Consider the following 21,419-nt stretch of genomic DNA (forward strand, 5'->3'; position numbering starts at 1 on the left):
TCTGAAGAACAAAATATTTAAAACAATAGTACTAAAAATTCAACAGTGTTTACTTACAATGTAAGGGACCAAAAGAACTGAGAAATCTCAACTTGGGGGGAAAGAATACTGGTAAAATGATTTTCTTCAAATGAGACTACATATAAACAAACACACATAACAACTTTTGTAATTCACACGGGTATGATCAGAAATACTAACAGAACTTACAGAGAAAAATCGAGCACCACTAACAAGAGGATAACACATTGATGGCAGACAGAAAGCCAGCTAATGAGTTACAAGCCAGCTGAGCCATGGGAACTGACCACATGCACATTATTAGTCTTTCACAGATACAAAGGAGACTGTGCAAATTTGAAAGTCTAGGCAGCAGCAAAACTGTCTCTGCCATGACCATTGTGGCAAGTGAAGAGTCCTGACACACCACTGGGCAGGGTGTGGGGCCAGGCAAAAAAATATCCTCACTCTAGGGCAGATATATTAGTCCACAAAACTAAATAAATACTACTGTGTTTCTGTATGTTACATTGTAATCCAAGCCGGTACTGTCCCCTCCCTGGTCCTTTAGCTCGGATAGCACTACAAAGCAGCAGGTGCCCCCCACAGTTCTGCAGCAGGTCACAAGCACACGGGGCCATGAGCAGTCAGGGCAGACCAGAAGCGTTGGCTCCACCTCCAGACATTTTGCAGCAACACGAAAGATCAGCCAGGATGATATTAGGAAACTGCAGATGCCTGTTTCCCCAGTGGTAATGACAATTTCCATATTTCCCCAGTCTCCACATTAAGGCTGCAAGCGTGTATGCTGGCCAGAGACACGTCTCATGGAGATACACTTGGCTGGCATTTTGGTAAATCCCAGGAAGTCACATAACATACCTATTAGTGCATATGAGAGGAACTTATTCACAGAGGTGAGTGCCAATCCAGTTATGGGGCCTGTAGTGTCTTCAGAACGTATTACTTCCAGAAAAGGCCGAAGAAAGACATTGGGTTCAATTTCAGATAGCTCTGTAAAATAAAAAGAATTTTAAAGAGACATTGAATTAAACTTGATTCATTAGGATTGATTTTCTGTTTAGGAATCTACAGCAAGTTTCATATCAGAGGAAAAAGGCCTGCTCTAGCTTACTTTCAGCAGGCTGGTAGGAAGGTCAGGGCTGCTTTTAAATATATACACACACACAAACAGGTGCATACATATATGTGTGTATTTTAAAAGCAATGGCTTGTGAAGTTCAGTTTCTTATGATCTTCAAAACAGCCTGAATACAAATCGCATTTCTGCAACACTAAATGGTTTCTTGGCAAAGGAAAACGTCGCAAAATAAATTAATTTATAAACTCTTCTGTCTTGTCCTCAGAATACCTGCATAAGCCTCTCAACCAAAGAAGAAAAAAGGGCACTCTTCTGTACTTGCTGCTTTGGCCAACAAGGATCTCCTCTAAAGCTGCAGTACAAGGCAGCAAATGCACTGAGCTACTGAGCTGGAGAAAAAACAACTAACAAGCTTCCTAAACTTTCCAAGACAATCAAGGGATGCTTTGGGAATGAAAAAGAAATACAGACAAGAATAACCAAAACCAGGGAAACTGACCAATGGAAAAAAACAAACCAAGAAAATGAACCAAAACAAAAACCATATCCAACCAAATAAACCACAAGGAATCAAAATAAGAGGAGCCCTGAGGGGGATTTAGGAGAAAAAGCATTAAAAAGCAGGTGCAGGCAACCTCAACACAGTCAGTACACAGGCATAGAAGAATGTATTAAAAGTAACCTGGATAATTCTGAGACTAGAAATATTTAAGTACAACACTTGGCTCAACTTCCTAAAACCTACTTTTTATTCCTAAAAGAAGTTAACAAGTCTAATGGCTAACAATGTCACAGGATCACTTGCATTTATACTTTTGATAGTCAAATATTGCACTTATCTGTCATATGAACTTCTTAGAGGCAGAGGAGAAAATAAAGACTGCAATACCTGAATCCTTAGACAAACTGCAGCTTTCCTATCTACCAACATAATTCAATTATTTTATTGAGGAAAACAAAAGAAGCTCTTGTTCTAGGATAAGAGAAATTTCATTTTATAATAGTTCTGACTGAAAAGCCCTAAGTATCAAAGTAAAAAGCCTATCAGAAAGTATGCTAACATAAGTGTGACAAATTATGGTAAGGAAGTAAAGGAGGAAGAACAGTGCAGGTGTTTTTAATAGTTAAGAGCACAAAGAACATCACAGTGCTGTTAACTAATGCAAAGCTGCAATCCAAAAAAGGGATGCAATCTCTTACCTTTCAGTCACCAGTTCAAATAAGGCCAACACCACTAACTTGTGAGAGGTTAAAAGGAACCTGATGATTCAATCTTTCTGGCTTAAGAACAACTCCCTGAATTTGTCAGATAATATCCTGGTGTACATTACAATTGTATCACCTCTCAATAGCTCATGGGCATGAAGAGGATCATAAGACACACTTTCAGAGATGTTTATATATGTGTGCTTTATGGAACATTTGTCTGGCTATGAGCACTTGGACAACATTAAATATAGTAAGACTACTAGGGATCAAAACTCAAAGCCACCTTCCCCAAAACTGATCCTTTCTATAGGACAGACCATAATCCTGTCAATTCCTCCAGCCTCCTTCAAAACCAGTGAGTCCCAGGGTGAAAAAGCTGCATCTTGATTAGTAAGAAAAGTGGAACTTCAAAAGATGTACATCACTGCACGTGTAGAATGAGACAATGAACCAAAACTTGCTATTAGAGGATGTATAGGGTACCACACTGTTCATTAATTCATTTTTGTGGACAACAAATAGATATTTTCTTTACAAGAGTAGGGGGAGTTTCAGGTTTTTCTTTTCAATAAAGCTGTGGTTAAAGATTTAGAGTCCCCTCCAATCTAACTGAAATTCCCACCTTACCTGAAGATCACTGAGCAGCTTGTCATAATTAGGATTTAACTTAGGCACATATTGTTGATTACACAGCAACTGGCCAGCTTCCCTGATATTCAGAGACTCCAGCTTTTATGGTAACAGCACAGTACATTAGGCTCACCGAAACTGACTGTGTATGCTGTAAAGCTGTTTACCCTGGATGGCTGGTGCTGTGTTATTGCAAAAGAAATAGAACAGAGTGTTTTCAGTGCAGGACTTACCCACTAAAGGAGTACTGTCTGAAATATCTACATTTTGGTGAAACACCAATCACACAGCTAACTGCTTGCATCTGAAGAGTATTCACTTGATTACCACAATGAGCTCTTCTTACCAGAAGCGTTTTCAGGCACTGAGGACTTACAGGGGTCACCAGCTCCCTTTTCAAAGCAGAACTTAATCTTGGTAGCAGTGCTTGCTTCAATGAGAAGTTTGGGAGCACAGAAAAACACTCATATTGTAGCTATTCTTGCTGTATCCAGTCTTTAAACAGATTCTCACACTGGCTGAAGAGGATTCAGCTTCTGAAAGTGGCACTAAAGCTACCTGGAAGTTTTAAACTAAGTAAAAATTTTGCAAACAAGCCAGTAAATCAAAGACAAATCCTTTTCCTTTAACGCAGTCCTGTTGAGTTCAGTGAAGTGAGTTCAGTAGCTCTTTCCACAGGTTTTCTTGGCCTCGTACACTGAACATGGCAGTGCCCAGAGGGAACCTGCCAGCCCTTTTGGATCAGTAACTACAACTGCAAAGTGCACTCTATATTAACTTTTCTATCACAGCTAAAGTTTAATCTAAGAACAGAACTGATTAGCACTCTTTTCACAATACTTTGGTAGGGTGGAACCATAGTCTTTTGAAGGAATTGTTCTGGCCAGCAGTTAAAATTTCACGAAAGAGAAGTCTTTCCATCACCTAATTGTAACAGCAATGCTGTCGCTGCTGAAAATATCTAAGAACATTGAGAAGACAATAAAATCAATTACTTTAATAATTCCTTTGACAAAAAAAAGGTAAATATTAAATGTTTGAAAGGACATACTCGAACTTTTGTAACAACATTCAAAAAAACTCCAAAAACCAAACCAAAACAAACCAAAACAAAAAACAACAACAACAAAAACAGCTCTGAATTTTCAGCCCTGGTTCTTGCTCTGCCAGATTCAGGTTCAGGCATTACAAGAGAGCGAACTATAACCAGGAACAGAATTGAGAACTGCCAGTACAGAGGTTTCTCCACGTATTTTTTCTAGTAAGAGACATTTCTCAGCATTTGAACTAGAAAATACGGGACAGCTCTCAGCTGAGATAACCACTTTCAACTCTGGGGGAAAAAAACCCAACCAAACAAAAAACCCACCTGAAAAACCACCAGCCCTACAAGCATGATTTCAGCCAAGGTTATTACAAGAGGAAAAACTGAACAAGTGTCCACAAACAAAATTTCACAAGGGACTCCTACAAGCTGTCTTCCTTTGCAATCTACTCAAAGCTAGGGGAAAATTATATCAAAACATGATTTAGTCTTACGTGAAAACTACCTGATCTGCTTTGGGGACCAGCTGGAAAGAACTTCCAATTCTTTTCACACAAGTCCCCAGTGAAATGTCAGGGAAGCAGAGATGGGCATCAGCACTACACCCAGAAATGCTCAGTTAGCCCAGAGCAGGACATGGAGATTAAGAAGAAGGGAAAAAGTATCCTAAATAGTAGATCAGAAAGCCAACTCTTCAGGCTGGCTATTCTAATGAGGACAGAACTTCTCTGAGACCACTATGTTTTCCTTCATTCATCCTATGGATTATTTGCACTTAGACACACACATCTATAAAGATATTTAAACAACTAACTCATGTTTAAGCATCTAACTCCCATCTCAGCACTCCCATCCAGCCGTTCTGGCACTTCAGCAAACAAGCTGCATCAGACCTCTGGCATCTCCTTTCTCCTGAAGAACAGGCACAGGTCCCCCTTGGAAAAGTTTTCTTATTGTTAGCACACTGTTGGCACATTCCTGATCTAAAACGCTCACATAAGCTGCTTTCTCTGGCAGTTCAACTCTTCACTCCTGAATGACTCTTATCAGGATCGGCTATGCGTTCCGAATCAGAGTAAATGAATGAGAAAAAATTGTTTATGACAAGTTATTTCAACATCATTTGTCCTGAGGACAGGCAACTGCAACCCAAACCACATGACCTGAACTCCTCTTATGCAGCAGCTGTTGGCCTTTGCCGTCCAGCCCTCAAAAAGGCTGTCTCAGTTGTATCCCACGCACCTCTCCCGTGCAGACAAGCAACGCTTCAAGCATGTGCTATTACATTCCCTGCTCACATATTGAACTGCAAAATGAACAAGCACTCTCTTTTCTTAAGGTGAGAAAAAGACAAAAACCACTGTAGCAGGTCAGAAATCCAGCTCTTCAGGACTCCTGTCTTGAGGCTCAATGAGTTTATGTTACAGAAAATGGAGGTACCAGCAAGTGCTTCCCTCAAATCCACTCTCTGCAAACACTGCCATTCTGGCCTACATGGTATGTACTTTACTTTCTGTTCATCCAACAAACACCAAAACATTTTGTCTTTTCATCCAAGGGTGAGCAGCCCCTGCAGTCTGTCCAGCAAGTCAGAGTGAGTAAGTTACAAGTAAAAAAGGGACAAAATTGTACTTGCCTTTTAAAACCATCTAGAACTACTGAGTGGCTGCACTCTTCATATTTGCAAAAACATTTTAAATCCTGGAATAAGTACGGGCTTAATCTCAGACAGGTCCAAATGCAGGATCACAGAGAAAGGAGAAATTCTTTTAAGTTAGTCCTGTGATTATCTGCTGGTTAATTTAGAGATTAACAAATCGAGCAAACAGACCTAGAGTAAGTAATCCCTCTAAAAATTTCCAAAGCTTGAGCTTGTTTTCCAGAGAGTCAGCAGGCAACAGGCACAGGACAGCATATCCATACTGGTTCCAGGTGTCCAGCAAAGCTACAACTCCAGGAGCTCCACAGCCGATGAATGGAGGAGGAGCATGTTTTTCACCACTCTGAAAACAAATTCTGCTGAGTGAAGGGAGGACATGCCACTCTGCACCTGCAGTAGAAGATAGACCCTGACTTCTAGGTAGCAAATTTAGTCCGATATTTAATCCTAGTTCAATAACAGCCAATTAATGTTGAGTTACAAGTGTGAAAAAGCTAAACTGAACTAGATGATCCCAAATGTTATGTTACTCTCTGCACAGCCCTGGTACAGTGTTTCAAGTGAAAAGAATCCTTTACCATCTCTCACCTACAAGGGGTTTTTGTTCTTGTTTTGCTCTTGTTTCCCTTGCAAGTTCTAGACCAACCCTTGCAATACAGTGCAATGCACAGCACATTTGTAGAGATTTTCTGATCTGAAAGGAGAATGGATGGCAGAATAACGATGGCAATATTCATTAAACTTATAAACAAGAGGTCACAAAAAGTAGCCATCAGACATTTTATCCAGGTTCCCCAAAATAGCACGGTCTTATCCCAATCTAAGATCTTAAGAGATGAAGAGAACAGGATTCTGCCAGCTAGGGGGAAGCCAAGGAGACCAAAGCTTACATCCCAGTTTCCAGAACACACAAATGCTGTAGACTATGCCAAAAGGATGTGGGGATTGCACAACACAGCATACATATCATGGGGATGTGTGGAAGCAAGAATCGTGTACCTCTGAAATCAACATTTCACTACAGGAAGTGATATCAAAAGCTTTACATATGAGAGAAGTAAACACAGGCTGAAAATCAAGGATATTCAAAAGCCAATGAAGAAGCAGCATGAATTAACTGCATTCCTTTTCAGTATGCCTGTACAATATACTCCTCAAAGTTAATGCCCTCTGAATTAAGGTGATCATTCAGGGGCCCAGGCCCACCATATCAAGAGGAAAGCAGTGCCATCCACAGCCACACATCAATGCAAGGCTACAATTACAAATGCAGTTTGACAAGGGGAACCCAGAGCTGTCAAGCCTGTTCTGTTTGCCTAATTTCATTACAATGGCACAAATGCTTTCATTTGTCACACTTCAGCTTCATGTGTTTATCTCCCTTTCGTTAAACATGACTTTAACAAATGATTGTTCCACAGTGCCAAGATCTCAAGCATCCCTCAGAACTGAGATTTTTATTTTGGGGAAGGATGACAGAATGCACACTGAGCATTTGACTCCACATCCCCTGGTCAGGGCATCATAAACTCAACTGAAATACTGTCTCCTACAGGAATTATTGACATCTACCAGTGAAGCAGAAGCACTGACAGTGCCACCAGTGCTAGCCCTTAACTTGAGTTAATCCCTGGGCATTTTTCATAAGCAGGTAACCTAGAGTATCTTCAGGCAAAACCATGCTGTAAACTCCGGCTGTCCCTCCACTGTCACTTCAAGTGCTTTTCATCCAGCTGTAATATTCTGTTCTAGAGAGATATCACGAGAAGTAGAAGATACTCCCTTCAATCACAAGGAGAGCAAATGCCATCAACAGGAAGTACAGAGCTGTAAGAGGCAAGATTTCAATGGTTTCTGTTTGGATGGACTTAAAAGTACAGACCTAACTACTTGCTTTGCCTTGAATTTTTAACAGCAGTCACACAGATTGCTGAGTGTTGGGATATGAGGTTATTTCAAAAGTTGAAGTTACTTAATTTTTGTCCTTAATTCTTAGCACTGAAGAGACAGCGTAGATGGGCATAATTGTGTCTTGACAAACTTCTTCCAAGCTATGGTTGACATGTATTGGTCAGAAGTTATATTCAAAAGACTGCTTCAAAACAGGAATAGCTCTTAAAGCGAACTGAGGGGTAACCCAGCATGGCAAAGTTGAAGGTCATCAGGAGAAGACCTTGCTACAAACCTAGAGTATTTCCTTCCATCCTGTGACCTAACACTTCTGAAAGGACATGACTAGTTCAGATGAAAGGCAACAAATCAATTAACTGTACATAGTAAAAGCCTACTGTATCCACACTGGTCTCTCGTGAGTGTTTTTTGCCAGTATGAAGAGTAATAAGAGTAATTTCAATACTAATCCACCCTTGTTTTTGTGAAACCTTTACTCCTACTTCATAGCAGAGGATGAACAGCAGAGCACCACTTGATTATGCTAGCACATTCCACAGTAAGATTATACACATATGATAGAAATAAGCAAATTGATAATTACTTACACAATTTTATTCTCTCCCTTACAGGCAGGCTGATGGCTCTCAGGGAAAGGAGATGGGGGAATACAGCTGACTTGAGTCTCTAATAGGTTCTGGAATATACAAGTCCTTTTGTGTCATTTACAGGCAGATGCAGGCTCTAAACTGCTAATGGCAATTGTAATGACACTTAATTCTCATCCAGAAAACTGAACTCCTCAATGGCTCTACAAAAAATTATTTGAGATCTAATCCCTTTCTGAAGGGGTTTTTCCCCATGTGTGGAAGTTACTTAACATGAAGCTCTGAACAGCTTTCAAGGGAGAAAAATCAACCTTCCCACACACTTGCAATGAAAAAGTCTTTCAGTGAGCCAAACCACAACAAGTTTCACTGGGAGCTTAACATCTACTCTTAAATAAAATAAAACCAAACCAAACCACCCCATTAAAAATGAGGTGAGTGAAATGCAGATAAGCTTCACCTTTTGTCTCTGTTTAGAACCAAATGAAATAATTTCAAAAGATTTCTGGCAGAAAATTACTGTGCACATGACAACAGCCAGATCCTGTGATGAACCTGCACCAGCTCTGAACTTCAGAACCAGAAGAACTCTTCCAAGCCAATGACACTAAACTCTAAATGAAATTACTAAACCAGTATAAACCAAATAAAAAAGCAGCCACCCCATGACAAATTCATCTACCCTTGACCAAACACTGATAGTTATTGATCTGCTGAGGTTGTGAATTAGGGCCAGGTTTCCCAAGGTTCCCTTCTAATATGAGGAAGAGAGCGTGGCCGCTCTAACAAGATGGACCAGGCTAAATGAAACCTACGGGGAATTGCACACTACAAACTCCGGAGGATGGACTGATCCGTTCATCTTACTGACAGCACAAGTTTGATGTATGTCAAGTTTAAGCACTCTTTTTTCTCTCTAAAAGAAATTGGCACACGTTTAAGAAAGAGCAATTAGGTTGTGACACTCTACAGAACCCTATTCAGTCTCTGGACTTGCCTCACTGTGATATTTTACACGTTTTGCACAGTACCAGGCCCAAACTAAGAAGGCAATTTAAAAGCCCAGGAGAAATTAAAACTTCTTCCCTGGTATTTTAAAGCACAGTAATTCTCCACAGCTTTGTGTGCCTACCAGGCTATGAATAGAGCTCTCATTGCAAATTCACCATATTGCGAAAAGCAAAGCTTCACTATTTCTAGGAAGCTGGAGGAAAAGATTACAGTTTTATCATCAATTAGCTGTCTGGATGTTACTCAGTTCTGTTTTCCCTTTCCTCAAGGGAAGCCCATGAGTGCCAAGAGGAAAAATTAAACGGAAACTGAAGAAAAACAAATCCCAAACAAACCAAGACATTCCTTGAGTTGCCAGAGAAAATAAAAAGCATCAGTGAGACTGACAAAACCCAAAGAATGAAATGAAGAAAAGCTTGATGACTCAAGAGGAAAGACAATCTTTTCATGACAAAAATCTCTCAAAGGTTTAATGCACCTTGCTGTTATGATTTACACAAATTCTTCTCTTCAACCTGAACTAATCTAGGAGACATTGTGCTTTGCCATGTTACTATCAAAAAGTAGAATTCCCAAGTGCTAATGGCAAAATACAATTGCCCAGAGCTCAAGAATCCACACACTAAGTTACCACAGATGCAAAATGGGAGACTCGGAGAGCAAGATGTGAACCATCATGGGCTATTAGTTTGAAACCTGGAGGAGTAGAGACAGAACAGAAGCTAAAGGGAGAAGAGACTGGCCTGGTGACAGTCAATTCAACGTTGCCTTAAGACATTCCAGTAGTAAAAACATTAAGCAACTTTTTTTTTCACCCACAGCAATAATTGAAGTAATCAGTAATCTGTGCACACACACACACAAGCAGAAATTTGGACTGCCTGCATTAAAAGACAGCTCAGTTCCCAGTATGATGACAGCAAGCAAATATTATGTACCTGCAAATGGACTGGAGAAAGGACATTCCTGCTCACATCCTTAACATTCTCAATTTAGAAAGTTCCCAAAATTTTTCAGGGCAGAAAGAGTCTGTACTGACAGCTCATCTCTCTTCTGGGAAGAATGCAAACACCAATAAAGAAGGGGGTACGGCTGGACATGAGCAACCCAGGGTCCTACTCCCTGTTACATCAGCCTCTCTGAAGCAGGAATTTAACAGATGAGAGATGCCTGGTACCCTGAGCACCGAGCTTGTTTATGGAGTATGAGTAACTCCTTGGTATACAGGCCATTGGCACTACAGCTTAGAAGTAAATACTGGTTACAGTCTCTAAGAGAGTGTCAAATAGACTTGTTTTAGTCTATTGCTGATGGTTTTGATCTCATACATGCTCATGACAGAAGAAACCACTTCTGAGTGGTTCAGAAGCTCAGCTGAGTGACCCTGATAAAGGCCATCACTGACTACATGCTGTCCAGCAAGACTGACCTAAAACCCACAGCACAGCACAAAACTTCAACTCACAGATAAACACAGCTGTTTGTTCAAGCCAGCCCTCAGTTCACACACTTACACAGATTTCTTCAATCCCTCTCTTGTTCCCCCAGGGCACAACACAGCCTGGCTCTCGAACTGGAATACACAACACACACTGAACAGGTCAGTGGACACAGCTCTGCTTTAACCTCTCACCCCCAGCATTTCTGCTACCATGACCTCTGGGATAGAACCATTGTACCTCAACAGCACTTGTTCCCAAGGCTTGGTACCAAGCCAAAGAGAGAAAATTTCCTTTTGATTTTCAAGTCTAGACCGACAGAATTTGCTCTAACAGGATATAAGCACATGTACAAATAAATTGATCATCAAGTGGCAGCAAGTCCCTTGATCAAAGACAGGCAAATCAGCCTCCTGCCACTCATCTCTTCATGCCCTGAGGCAAGTACTTCATATCTGCTTCTACCCCTCACATTAAAAGGGAACATACTTGGCCCTAACTGCTCTGCCATTAGATTATCTGGAAATATTATCAAAAAAGCAGCTCCAAAAAGCAGTAACAGCAATCCAATAAAAGCTTCCTACCCTATCCCATGTCTCTCCAAACCCAAAAGTTAACTAAAACTCTTGGTTAAAAAAGCTGTTTTTCAGGTTGATATTTAAGTTAGGGAAATATGACAAGAATTGTATAAGACTAGTTAAGATCAAAATAATCTTTACGATTTTTCACATAGAAAACCAGTAGTTGAGCTTGTGAAATATCAAGAAAATTAACAGGGACAAACTGGAGTGACATCTAGAAACAAATTAGCAGTGCTTGGCCACTCACTTTTGGGGTGTCAGTGTTAAGGAACTTGATAAAAAAAAGAGGCTACCCAATTTTCAGAGGAGCTAATGAATGAAGGGAAGAAAATGCACACAGTTTTCTAAAAGCAGCAGCTAAACTGCGAGCAACTTCCCATGGCCTGGTCAGAATGAAACCACAACACAGCAGCATTTTGTTAAGCTTTGAGGCTGGTGCTTAAAACCAGAAAGTGACTCTAGGTAACAGAAGGACTTCGAGGGCCCTTCCAAAAACTTGGGGTGAAATCCCAAAGCTCTGGGAGAGCAAGGCAAGCACCTGTTTTCCTGAACAGTCGATTTTTTTATGCTGCATACTTTACACAGAAGCTGCATTATTCTGGAGAAGCTGCATTCCAGCCAAAAGTGCATAGTTAATGTTTTTTGCAGTCCCCAGCTCCCAGTGATGGATGACCATTTTATAACGAAATACTTTATGCTCAATCAACTTACAAATAACGGATGTTTTATCACACTGAATTAAAAAGAATGTTTCTAACAAAAAAAAAAATAAAGCAACAGACAAGAGGATCAGTGATGAGCAGAGGCAAAAGTTTTTCCTGTAAAGGGTGGATAAAAACTTCCAGCTGATGTTTCACTTTAACTCTTTCACTACTCTCCAATAACAAGTAGAAATGATGCACGAGGTAGTATTGGACCTGAAAAGACCTACACAAGTTCTGTTCCAGACCACTGAGACGTGAGACTCAAATATTATTTGATCCATAATATCTCAATTAGGTTTCCAAAACCCTACGTCTCATAACTAAGCACTGTCTGAAGATAAACCTTTCAAAATACTTTAATGTCTCATGCCCATTCAGCATTACCAAAACCATTCCTCAGACAACCCTAATCAGCTGTGGGGCTTTCTCCTACTGCACTTCCATCTGTCAATGCTGAGTGATAACCAGAGAAGTAATGCTTTGTACTCAAAAGACTACTGCAACTTCTAGATCAAGCTTTGGAACCAAATATCCAAATTCAGCTGATAATCAGACTCAGACTGCTGTTACACCACAACTGTTGACTGTTGTTACACACCACAGGTGAAGAAAGCCCAGCGCTTGCAGGGCATATGTGCATCCACATATGCCCTTTAAAAAGCCCACAGTAAAAGCATTCCTTTTGCCTTTTCTCCCAAACATCACACGAAAAAGTCTCTAAGCTAGTTCAAACACATCAGATTGTATGAGAACAAAGAGACAACCTTGTGCTTTTAGGAAAAATTACTCTCCTAACAGGAATAAAGCAATGCAGGAGTGCAGAAGTGTATGAGATGCAGCAGATGCAGCTACAACAAGGGGAACATCAATTCGGTATTGTGAAAGGTACTTTCTAAAGAAGGGTGTTCAAATACCAGAACAGTTTGCTCAGAGAAGCTGTAGAAGTTCCATCCCTGGAAATATTCAGAATTCAGCAGGCTTTAACTCTCAACACGATCTCACTTCCAAGCTGGTCCTACTTTCAGCAGGGCATTGGAGCTGGTAACCTCCAGAGGTTTCTTCCTGCCTAAATTATTTAAATTCTGACTTGTGCTTACCAGAAACAAAAAGCCCCCTCTGATATTGTACATGTAGTCACTTTACAGTTCACTGAGTGAAGGAGTTTCCCTTCCCAGATATTCTCCTGCTTAGTAGCAGCAATATTTACATTCCAAGTAGGAGTTCATTCCAGAACTATCCCTAGAAAACATTACTGATTTTCTAAATCAGTTTTCTAAACAGAGGCTGCAGACTCAGGTTGTAACTGAATTGGAAAAAAACCAAACCAAGTCAAAACACAAACAAATACAAACACAAACCCACTCCTCTCCCACCCCTCAGGTTACTGAATTAGGAAACTTTGATAAAACTAGCAGAAATACACCATGTTGTTCCTGTCTCCTCTTAAAAAAGGTATCACTTCTGCTGCAGATATTAACGTCAACAAACAAGCAGCACCTTGGCCCAGAGTCACAACTTCAGATCACAACCAAGTCACACTGCAGCCACCTCAAGGTATACTAAGTTCAGAGTTAATTTATGGGGCTTTCACACTACTGTTTGAAGCACCGCAAAGACTCATCAGTCCAAGATTTTAGTCACAAAATCAATTCTCCTCCCCTTCTCATTCCTCAGCTGAAGGCTGGCACTCAATGAATCAGACCAAAGGGAGAATAGAGTTTCCAGCACCTGCTTCAAGCTTTTAAGTTTCCAATTGAAACTGCTGCGATCTGGCAGCAGGCAGTCTGGAGATGTCATTTTGCTGCTCTGTGAATGACTGAATCAGAGTACAGAAAGAATCCAGAGAAATGAGTGAAAAGAGCAGCAGTGGGCAAAGGAAGCCACAACATAACTTAATAAGGCCACAGAGAAAGAGCAGCTGAAGACAGTGTGTGACAAAGCACCATGTCCCCTCTGAAAGAAAATACCTTTTATTCACCCTCTGTCTGCCTCATGAGGTTATTGTGGGCAGTGCTGAGTGTGCATTACTTTCCACATTTCTGACAATGCTATTTCAAAGAATGGTGTAAAATATGACTCAACACTGATGTATGATTTGGAATCACTTTATTACTAGACGTTATAAACTGTGGTTGTTTATCACAGTAACACTAGGATTTAAACTCTAGAAATACAGACTCCTGCTGTCGGGAAGCTTCCTTCTTTTAGAAAAGAACACATATATAACTCAAAATATAATTCTATACATGCTTTTCCAGTGCAGGGAGAGAACGCCTAACACATTTATTCCTCATTATAATAGGCTTCAAAGAATTGTAACAATATAACTGCAAGCAGATTCCTTTCACAAAGAGGAAATGCTCTCACTTTTACAAAAAATGTCTGCTTAATTTTTTTTTTTTAAAAAAGGCACTCCCTTTTACCCTGGTCAATAGAGCATTTGTACCATCTCCATTAAGAATGTAATTTAAGCCTAGAAGTTAGAAAGGCAAAACTCCTAGGATGAACGCAGCTCTACTGGGGTCAGAACCTTTACAAGAGCATGGCAGTGCTCACATTAGATAAGCTGCACCTTCAGACACTGTAACTTCAGCTTAGTTTTGTCACTAGCATAGGACAAAAAAATGGAGGGGTGCAGGGACTGTGTAGCAAGTTTGTAAAAATACAATTGTCTCAATTGTTTTAATGAAGCTAAAAGAACCCAAAATAAAATCCCCTACATACATCCCATCAACACCCAGCCTTACTTAATCTTATTCCCTTCCCCAATATGACCACTGAGAACTAATTCTTCTTCCAGCTCTCAAGGCTTCCTTGGTCACAGAAATTGCTCACTGGAATTTCCCAAAATGCTGGAGAGGCAGAAAGAAGAGTGAAGAAAGGGTTAACCCAGGGCTGGGAGAAAGTTTCCCTGGAAAATTAGAACACATGCTGTGGCTGTGACTAAATTTCACACTGGTTCTGTTGAGCACAAACATCCACAACTGTGTGCATTTGGGAGAGTAGGAAAAAATGAAATGCTCCTTATATATTAGCTTCACCTGTTTGGTTCCTTCAAATGGACAATGACACGCTCAAGGGACCAGCAGGATCCTTCAGACTCACTTCACATTTCAAGCAGAGATGAAGTGCTGGAGGGAAACAGAAGGAAGTAGTTCTTCCCTTTCCTGCTCCCAAATTTTTTGGAACATACTGGAAAGCCAAGCCTATAGTGTGACAGAGGTAATTCCACTGTTTAAGACTAGATGTGTTAGCACAGAAGTCACCTGAGCTGACACTCAAGACATGTGTGCCATTCAATTACATATAAAGGGGAATTGTACAGAGTGAACAGGGAAGAGCATGTGCACACACACACACACACACATGTGGATTTTAAAGATCAACTATTTTTTAAACAGGCAGACAGCACTTGGCTGATCACACATAACTACAAAGGGGAGATTAAGAATTACCAAGATCAACCAGCACAGAAAGGTTTTGACTGAAAGAATTCTCTGGAGGTCACCTACTCCAACCTCCTGCTCATTCCAAGGACTGTGCTGGAGTTGTAACAGTTGTTCAAGGCCTTGATCCATGGATGGAGATTCCACTCTCTCTTCTGTGCTGCAGTATTGAACTCTCTCTCAAAAGAATGTCCCTCTAAGTACAACTGGAATGAATCCAAATTCATGACTGTGGGTCTCCTGGCCCACACGAGAAGTGTCTCTGCATTTTCTGTGATCCTCCTTTAGGTAGTGGAAGGCTGCTATTAGCTCCTGCTCACCAAAGACTGTTCCATTACAGAAGGGCAGGAAAGCACTTAAAAATCGAAAAAGGAAATAAAAGATTTATCTTCACTGAGCAGAAAGATCTCAAGAGGGGTTATCAATGACAAAAGACAGGCACAGAGATGCTAGCATTTATAGTTATCTTCCCCAGATAATTAGTAAACAACAATAGATTAAATATACTATAACACTGACTTCTACTCTAAGCATTTTTAACCCTCAAAGCAAGATATTAATCACTTGCCCTTACCTCAGATACATAATGAATATCCCATCTGACCTTAAGTACCTACTTTCATACTCAGAGTCGCCTTCATCAATCGACACAACAATTTTAAATTAAAAAAACAAACAAGCGACAACAATAAAAAACATCCTAACCCAAACATCCACCTTTCCACAGTGTCCTCTTCCAACAAAATTAATCAAGACTCCAAGTAAAACAAACATGATTCATTCCTAAGTCATATCACATAAAATACTTTGCAAGCTTATTTTTTTAAGTTGAATTGCAATCAGGTGTTCATTTATGCTTGTACTTATAATGCCTGGTACTTCCTGCTCCAACTACCAATATATCAAAATAGCAATGTATATTTGCACCTAATCCTTGAATTTCACAGATTACAGAACTGTATTTAGACCCTACAGACTCTGATGATACCACCCTCTCTGTCTAGGAGAGGAGGGCCACCTAGAAGCTGGCATTGCTCACTGGATGTTGGTAGATATTGGCTAAGAAACTGAAAAAAAGATTTCTTTAAAAAAAATTGTTGCACACACGATAGTAAACAAATGCCTTAAAAGACACTCAGTGCCAATAAAGAACTTGATTATAAACAGGACAGAGTGGAAGAAGTACAGATTCAGGGGTGTGGGTGGGTAACTTCCAATAATCCAAAGTATCCTGACATGCAGTCTCCATCCCTGGAGATATTAAAAAGCTGCCTGGACACAGTCCTGAGTGACCAGCTCTGCACAGCCCTGCTTAAGCAGGGGAGTTGGACAAGGTGACCTCTGGATGTCCCTCCAGCCTCAGCCCTCCTGAGATTCTTGCATTCCTTCAGGTCCAAGGAGAATCCTGTGATTATTCAATAGCTCTTAGAAAGGATGAAATGGAACTTGTCTTAACTATCTAAACCACCTTAACATCTTCCTCCTTCAGTAACTATTATCTTCTGGGACCTTGTGGGAAGTAGTCCCTTATATTTTCCCGTTCTCCGTGAAAGTGTAAGCAGGTACCTTGCTCACAAAGAGGCCAAGCTCTTCTGACTATTAAAACAAAACAAGAAATTATATTTTTAGACTTTTTTTAAAATTCTAAGTACTTTTATTCAAAACTATAGATGTTTTATTAACTGAATTGACAGGCATTTATTTCCTTTACAAAGTCATTGGTGGGGAGCACTTAAGAAATATCAGACCCTCTACATTTTACTTGTTACTATATAGATTAATGTATGATTGCATTCTAACAGAATTCAGCTGAATTACACCTGCTCTAACTGTACGAAGAGTCACTAAGCCATCCTGTTACCCATTGCAGAGTCAATGCTCCTATTCACAAAAAAACTCAACACTTCCTCACTGTATTCTAAACAGCTCCTGCAGCCACTGAACAAATATGAGCATATACAAATATTCACTCTTTGGACTGCAAGCAATGAGGATAAAACAATGCACTTCTCACAGAATAACAGAAATAACAACTGCAGCTATTTAAATTAAAAGTTCCTGAGTTAAGGAACACTCTCAGAAATGATGGCCTAACACACAAACAGCCACCAGGCAAGCTAACAAAAACCCTCCCTACCCTTCGTCATAAGGCTTTTCAGAAGCAGCAACTATGTATCTTGTTCTATTCTACATTAAAATTTTAATTCTAATAAGGCCTAGCAGCTTCTTCGCTTTCTAGTATGTTTTCAAAGTAACAATCAACTCAGCAATCCAGAAGACTTGAGACCTATAGGAGGATCCACACATCCTTTGACATACTGGAATTTCACTGTCTCCAAAACAAATCTTTTGCACTGTCCTCTTGGCCACTGGAGAGCTGTAGCAGTGTCAGGGAGGGAGCCTGGGGTGAATGTACCTCAAAGTCAGAAAGGAACAAACATGAATGCCAGAAATCTACTACTACTATGCAGTAAAACCCAAAATCTAGATAAAATATGACAACATTAATTGATTTGATAAATTATTAACAGACAACAATTATTTTGACAATCTTACATTTCTGTATCAATCTTATTTCAGAACGAATTAAAATATGTAACAAACTCCAAATGTACAAGATCAAAATGTACATTTCAGCAAGCTTCATATTTAGCATACTTTGAATTTCCTTAGCTACAACCAGATTTATTCTGTCAGAAATTGTATATTGTCTCTGAAGAGCCAGTGCATGACCTTGCATCCCTTATGAGAAGTCCCAGCTGTATTCCCACACTGACTGGTAAAGACAACTGAACAGGCGAGCAGAGTCCCATCCCCTCTTTGAAACAGGCCATTAAACTCACCTCACTGAAAAATTATTTGCTGCCATCATAATTAAGCATTTCTGGCTTTCTATTACATGGTTCAAAGCAAAACAAATAACACTTAAAGTGCCAGAGAACTTTATACTTGGATCCCAAGTGACAAAAGTTAAGGAAAAAAACATGATGTCTCCTATGCCCCCTTTTAAAGACTTAACAACCCTGCAATGCAGGTCTCAGGATGGTCAGAACTGGGTTGGGTGTCAAAGAAAATTCAATTCAAAACCAGAAGTCTTTGAAATTGGGCAGAAATAACAGGTACAGAAGTTAAAAAAAAAAAGTCAGAGTATGCTGGACTTGTGAAAACAGCATAGATCATTAGAAAGGTTATAAAACTCAGAAGCAGGAAGAAGCAAAAAGAAATACTGGAAAAATTTACACTTAACATGACCAACACATCAGAGTGATACTCTGAGCAACAGGCTGGCCCACAGTTGGTCAATAATACCTGTCCCACTGAACAGAACAACTAGTCTGTCACAGCAATACAACACGGAGATCTTCCAAACCTCTGCCTTGGTAAGCATCTCAACTTGAAATTCAACTTTCTGTTCATACTAATATTGAAGAAGTCAGTAGAACACACAGCAAGTCCTCCTTCCACAGATATAATTCCTCTTTAGTTCAAGTGGTTTTTAAACACAGAACCCCATTTCTTTTTCTGAAAATTTAAGCGAAAAATAAAATACACTAATAAAACATTTCTGAATTTGTATCAGGTACAGCTCAGCAAGGTCTGTCCCTCACACCCATCTCTGCCTCTCCAGCCTGCAGTTCTGGTTTAAAAAAAAATCTGACCCTTTGCACCACATTCTGGGAAGGACGACCTGGCCACAATCAACTTTACTTCCCAACCTGTTAAAACCTGGGTCCAGCCACACTGGGTCTACATCTTCATCCTTTTTCCATGAGTGAGCTACAAAAAGCATCCCAAAAGAAACAGTCTCAAGATAAGCTTCACATTTTGTGGTTTTAACTAAAAAGATTTAAAGTGCAATGAGCAAATTATAGGCATAAAGAGCTTAAAATTTTTGCATACAGATTTTAATCTTTCCTTGCCAGCTTTTACATGGCTACTTCAGCTCACACAAAGGTTTCTTAGAGGATAAGCAAAGAAACCTGTACTATTCACAGTGCAGCCTCTTGCAGCCTGTCAGCTTTAATAGTCACTGATTGCACTTTAGATCATTTCCTAAACTCTCACAATCTTCTGCCTCCAGCATCTAGAAATTGATCAACTTTCCCTTTGATCTCTCTTCCCTACCATGTCAAAATGGGCATGTCACCAGGGCTAAGGTCAGGAAGTCATCCCTTCAGAACTATATACACTGACACTCCTTGCCCAGAAAAGCGTTTTCTGCTCAGTTTCTTTAAGCAATCCTTTCTTAATCAAAACTAGTAAATAACCCATTAAAAACAATTCTGCAGAGACCTTTATCATGCACATGAGAAAAAAACCAGCTATTTTTCCAAACTGTTGCAACAGGACCCTCTGTCATTTTGAAATAGCAGGTTCATGCTCATTAGCTTAGTACTAATTGTCTACTTATTCTACACCTTGAATGACTGCAGAAGGTATGTGAACTGGCACCCTGCATTGGGAGGATCAGAGCAGATAACGAAGATGATGTGCCATCTCCCCACAGTACAGCAAGGAAACAGCAATTTCTGCTTTTGAGTGCAGCATATGAAGGTATTTGTGCTTCCCCCATTCTCTTAATACTATTTTTAAGCCTCATTTAGGCTGCAGTTACATTTTGGCACATGCTGTGTCCAGCTAGAAAATCATTACTACTAATCCAAAAAAGGTAAACTCCATTGAACTGTATGGTTAGTATCCCTTGCACTCCTGCTTCTTCCTAGCCTGTCCTGCAATTGTGTCCCAATCTGCCAGCATTAACACAGATACACAGCGGTATTTATTTGATGCCTATTCCACCAAGCTGTATTCACACTAAATCCTCCATGTGTATTTAATAAATCACACTAGTTAGGTGGGCAGGATTAGTTCCAAGTCACCTAATGACTATATCATGAGCTGCAGTATTAAAGGGATTAATATTAATCTTAGCCATTTCAATTCACTGCGAGAGGCCAGTCCCTGCTCCAACAGAAGCCGCAGCAGCAGCGCAAGAAATTCTAAACAAGAGCATGAAGATTAATGAGGGCTTCCTCATTCTGCCCGTGAGTCTTCTCTACCAGGATACAGGGTAGCGAATCCCCAGCAAAGACAAGCTCATAAATAAACACACACCACCACAAATACTTTGAGCAGCTGAGCTGAGCATAGAGTTGTTTTCACTTGCTATCTGCTTGTCCTGTAACCCACACCTCCAAGCACACTCAAGAATTTGAAAGGCTTGCACAGCGGCCGATTTGTTTTCTTTCACATAAAAGAATACACCTCATTACTCATAATAAATTACTCATTTTAAACGAGCTTGTGGAACCAACAGCTAAAGTGAGCTGTGCTCAGAGAGGGTGAGAGCAGCAGGGGAATTTGAAAGGGTAACCCACTGCACCAAGGTTAAAAAGGATGTCAGACTCCAACAGATTTGACCTGCTTTATTCTTTCCAATGAGCATTATAAGCAGGAGTTCTTAAAAATGGAGAGAAAGCCCTTTCTGAAGTATTAATGTTAAACTGAAGTATAAAAATGGACTGACACAAACGGATTTTCTGCTAAGAGTGTCACACTCCATAGTACCAGCAAAGCTCCTATGTAAGGGGTTTGGCCTTATCTTAATTGATATGAAAGAATATAAACCCTAATCATTAGCATAAAAATTCCAGAAGTGCAGCCTTGGTCTACTGTAAATTTAGATGTAGTTAAGTGTTGAAAAAGAAGTAGCCTTTTACAGTTCACAGTTAATTCAGAGCACCACAGAATGTATGAGAATCAGTCAAACAGCTGCATTCACTTGGTTAAAACTTGGTTGTAATAATGCCAAGGTCAGGGGTTCAATCCCCTGTGTGGGCCATTGACTTAAGAGTTGGACTCGATGATCCTTGTGGGTCCCTTCCAACTCAGAATAGTCTGTGATTCTGTGATTCTGGAGACTAGCTGGAAAAAACAATAGATGAAAAGGGGGGAGTTGAGTCAGCAATATTTTCTGCCCTCACTGAAAAACTCTAGACCCTCAAAAAAAAGTCAGAGATCAGTTTAAACTGGAGTATAGGCCTGTCACAAGCTATTAACAGCTCAGCAGGTCCTCCAGGCACAACAGCAGCCT

The 21,419-nt window shown here is 40.1% G+C and overlaps 1 protein-coding gene across 4 annotated transcripts in view; it reads right to left on the bottom strand.

Moving 5' to 3' along the window:
* Nucleotides 1-21,419, bottom strand: part of GBF1 (golgi brefeldin A resistant guanine nucleotide exchange factor 1) — a 104,161-nt gene that overhangs the window by 41,878 nt on the left and 40,864 nt on the right. For all 4 annotated transcript variants that reach the window (XM_071563113.1, XM_071563110.1, XM_071563112.1 and 1 more), the window contains exon 4: nucleotides 883-1,014. In XM_071563113.1, coding sequence (XP_071419214.1) covers nucleotides 883-1,014 — 132 coding nt within the window. The remainder of the gene's footprint in view (nucleotides 1-882; nucleotides 1,015-21,419) is intronic.

The sequence above is a fragment of the Pithys albifrons genome, chromosome 9 (assembly GCF_047495875.1).
Source record: "Pithys albifrons albifrons isolate INPA30051 chromosome 9, PitAlb_v1, whole genome shotgun sequence".
In the NCBI taxonomy this organism is placed as follows: domain Eukaryota; kingdom Metazoa; phylum Chordata; class Aves; order Passeriformes; family Thamnophilidae; genus Pithys; species Pithys albifrons.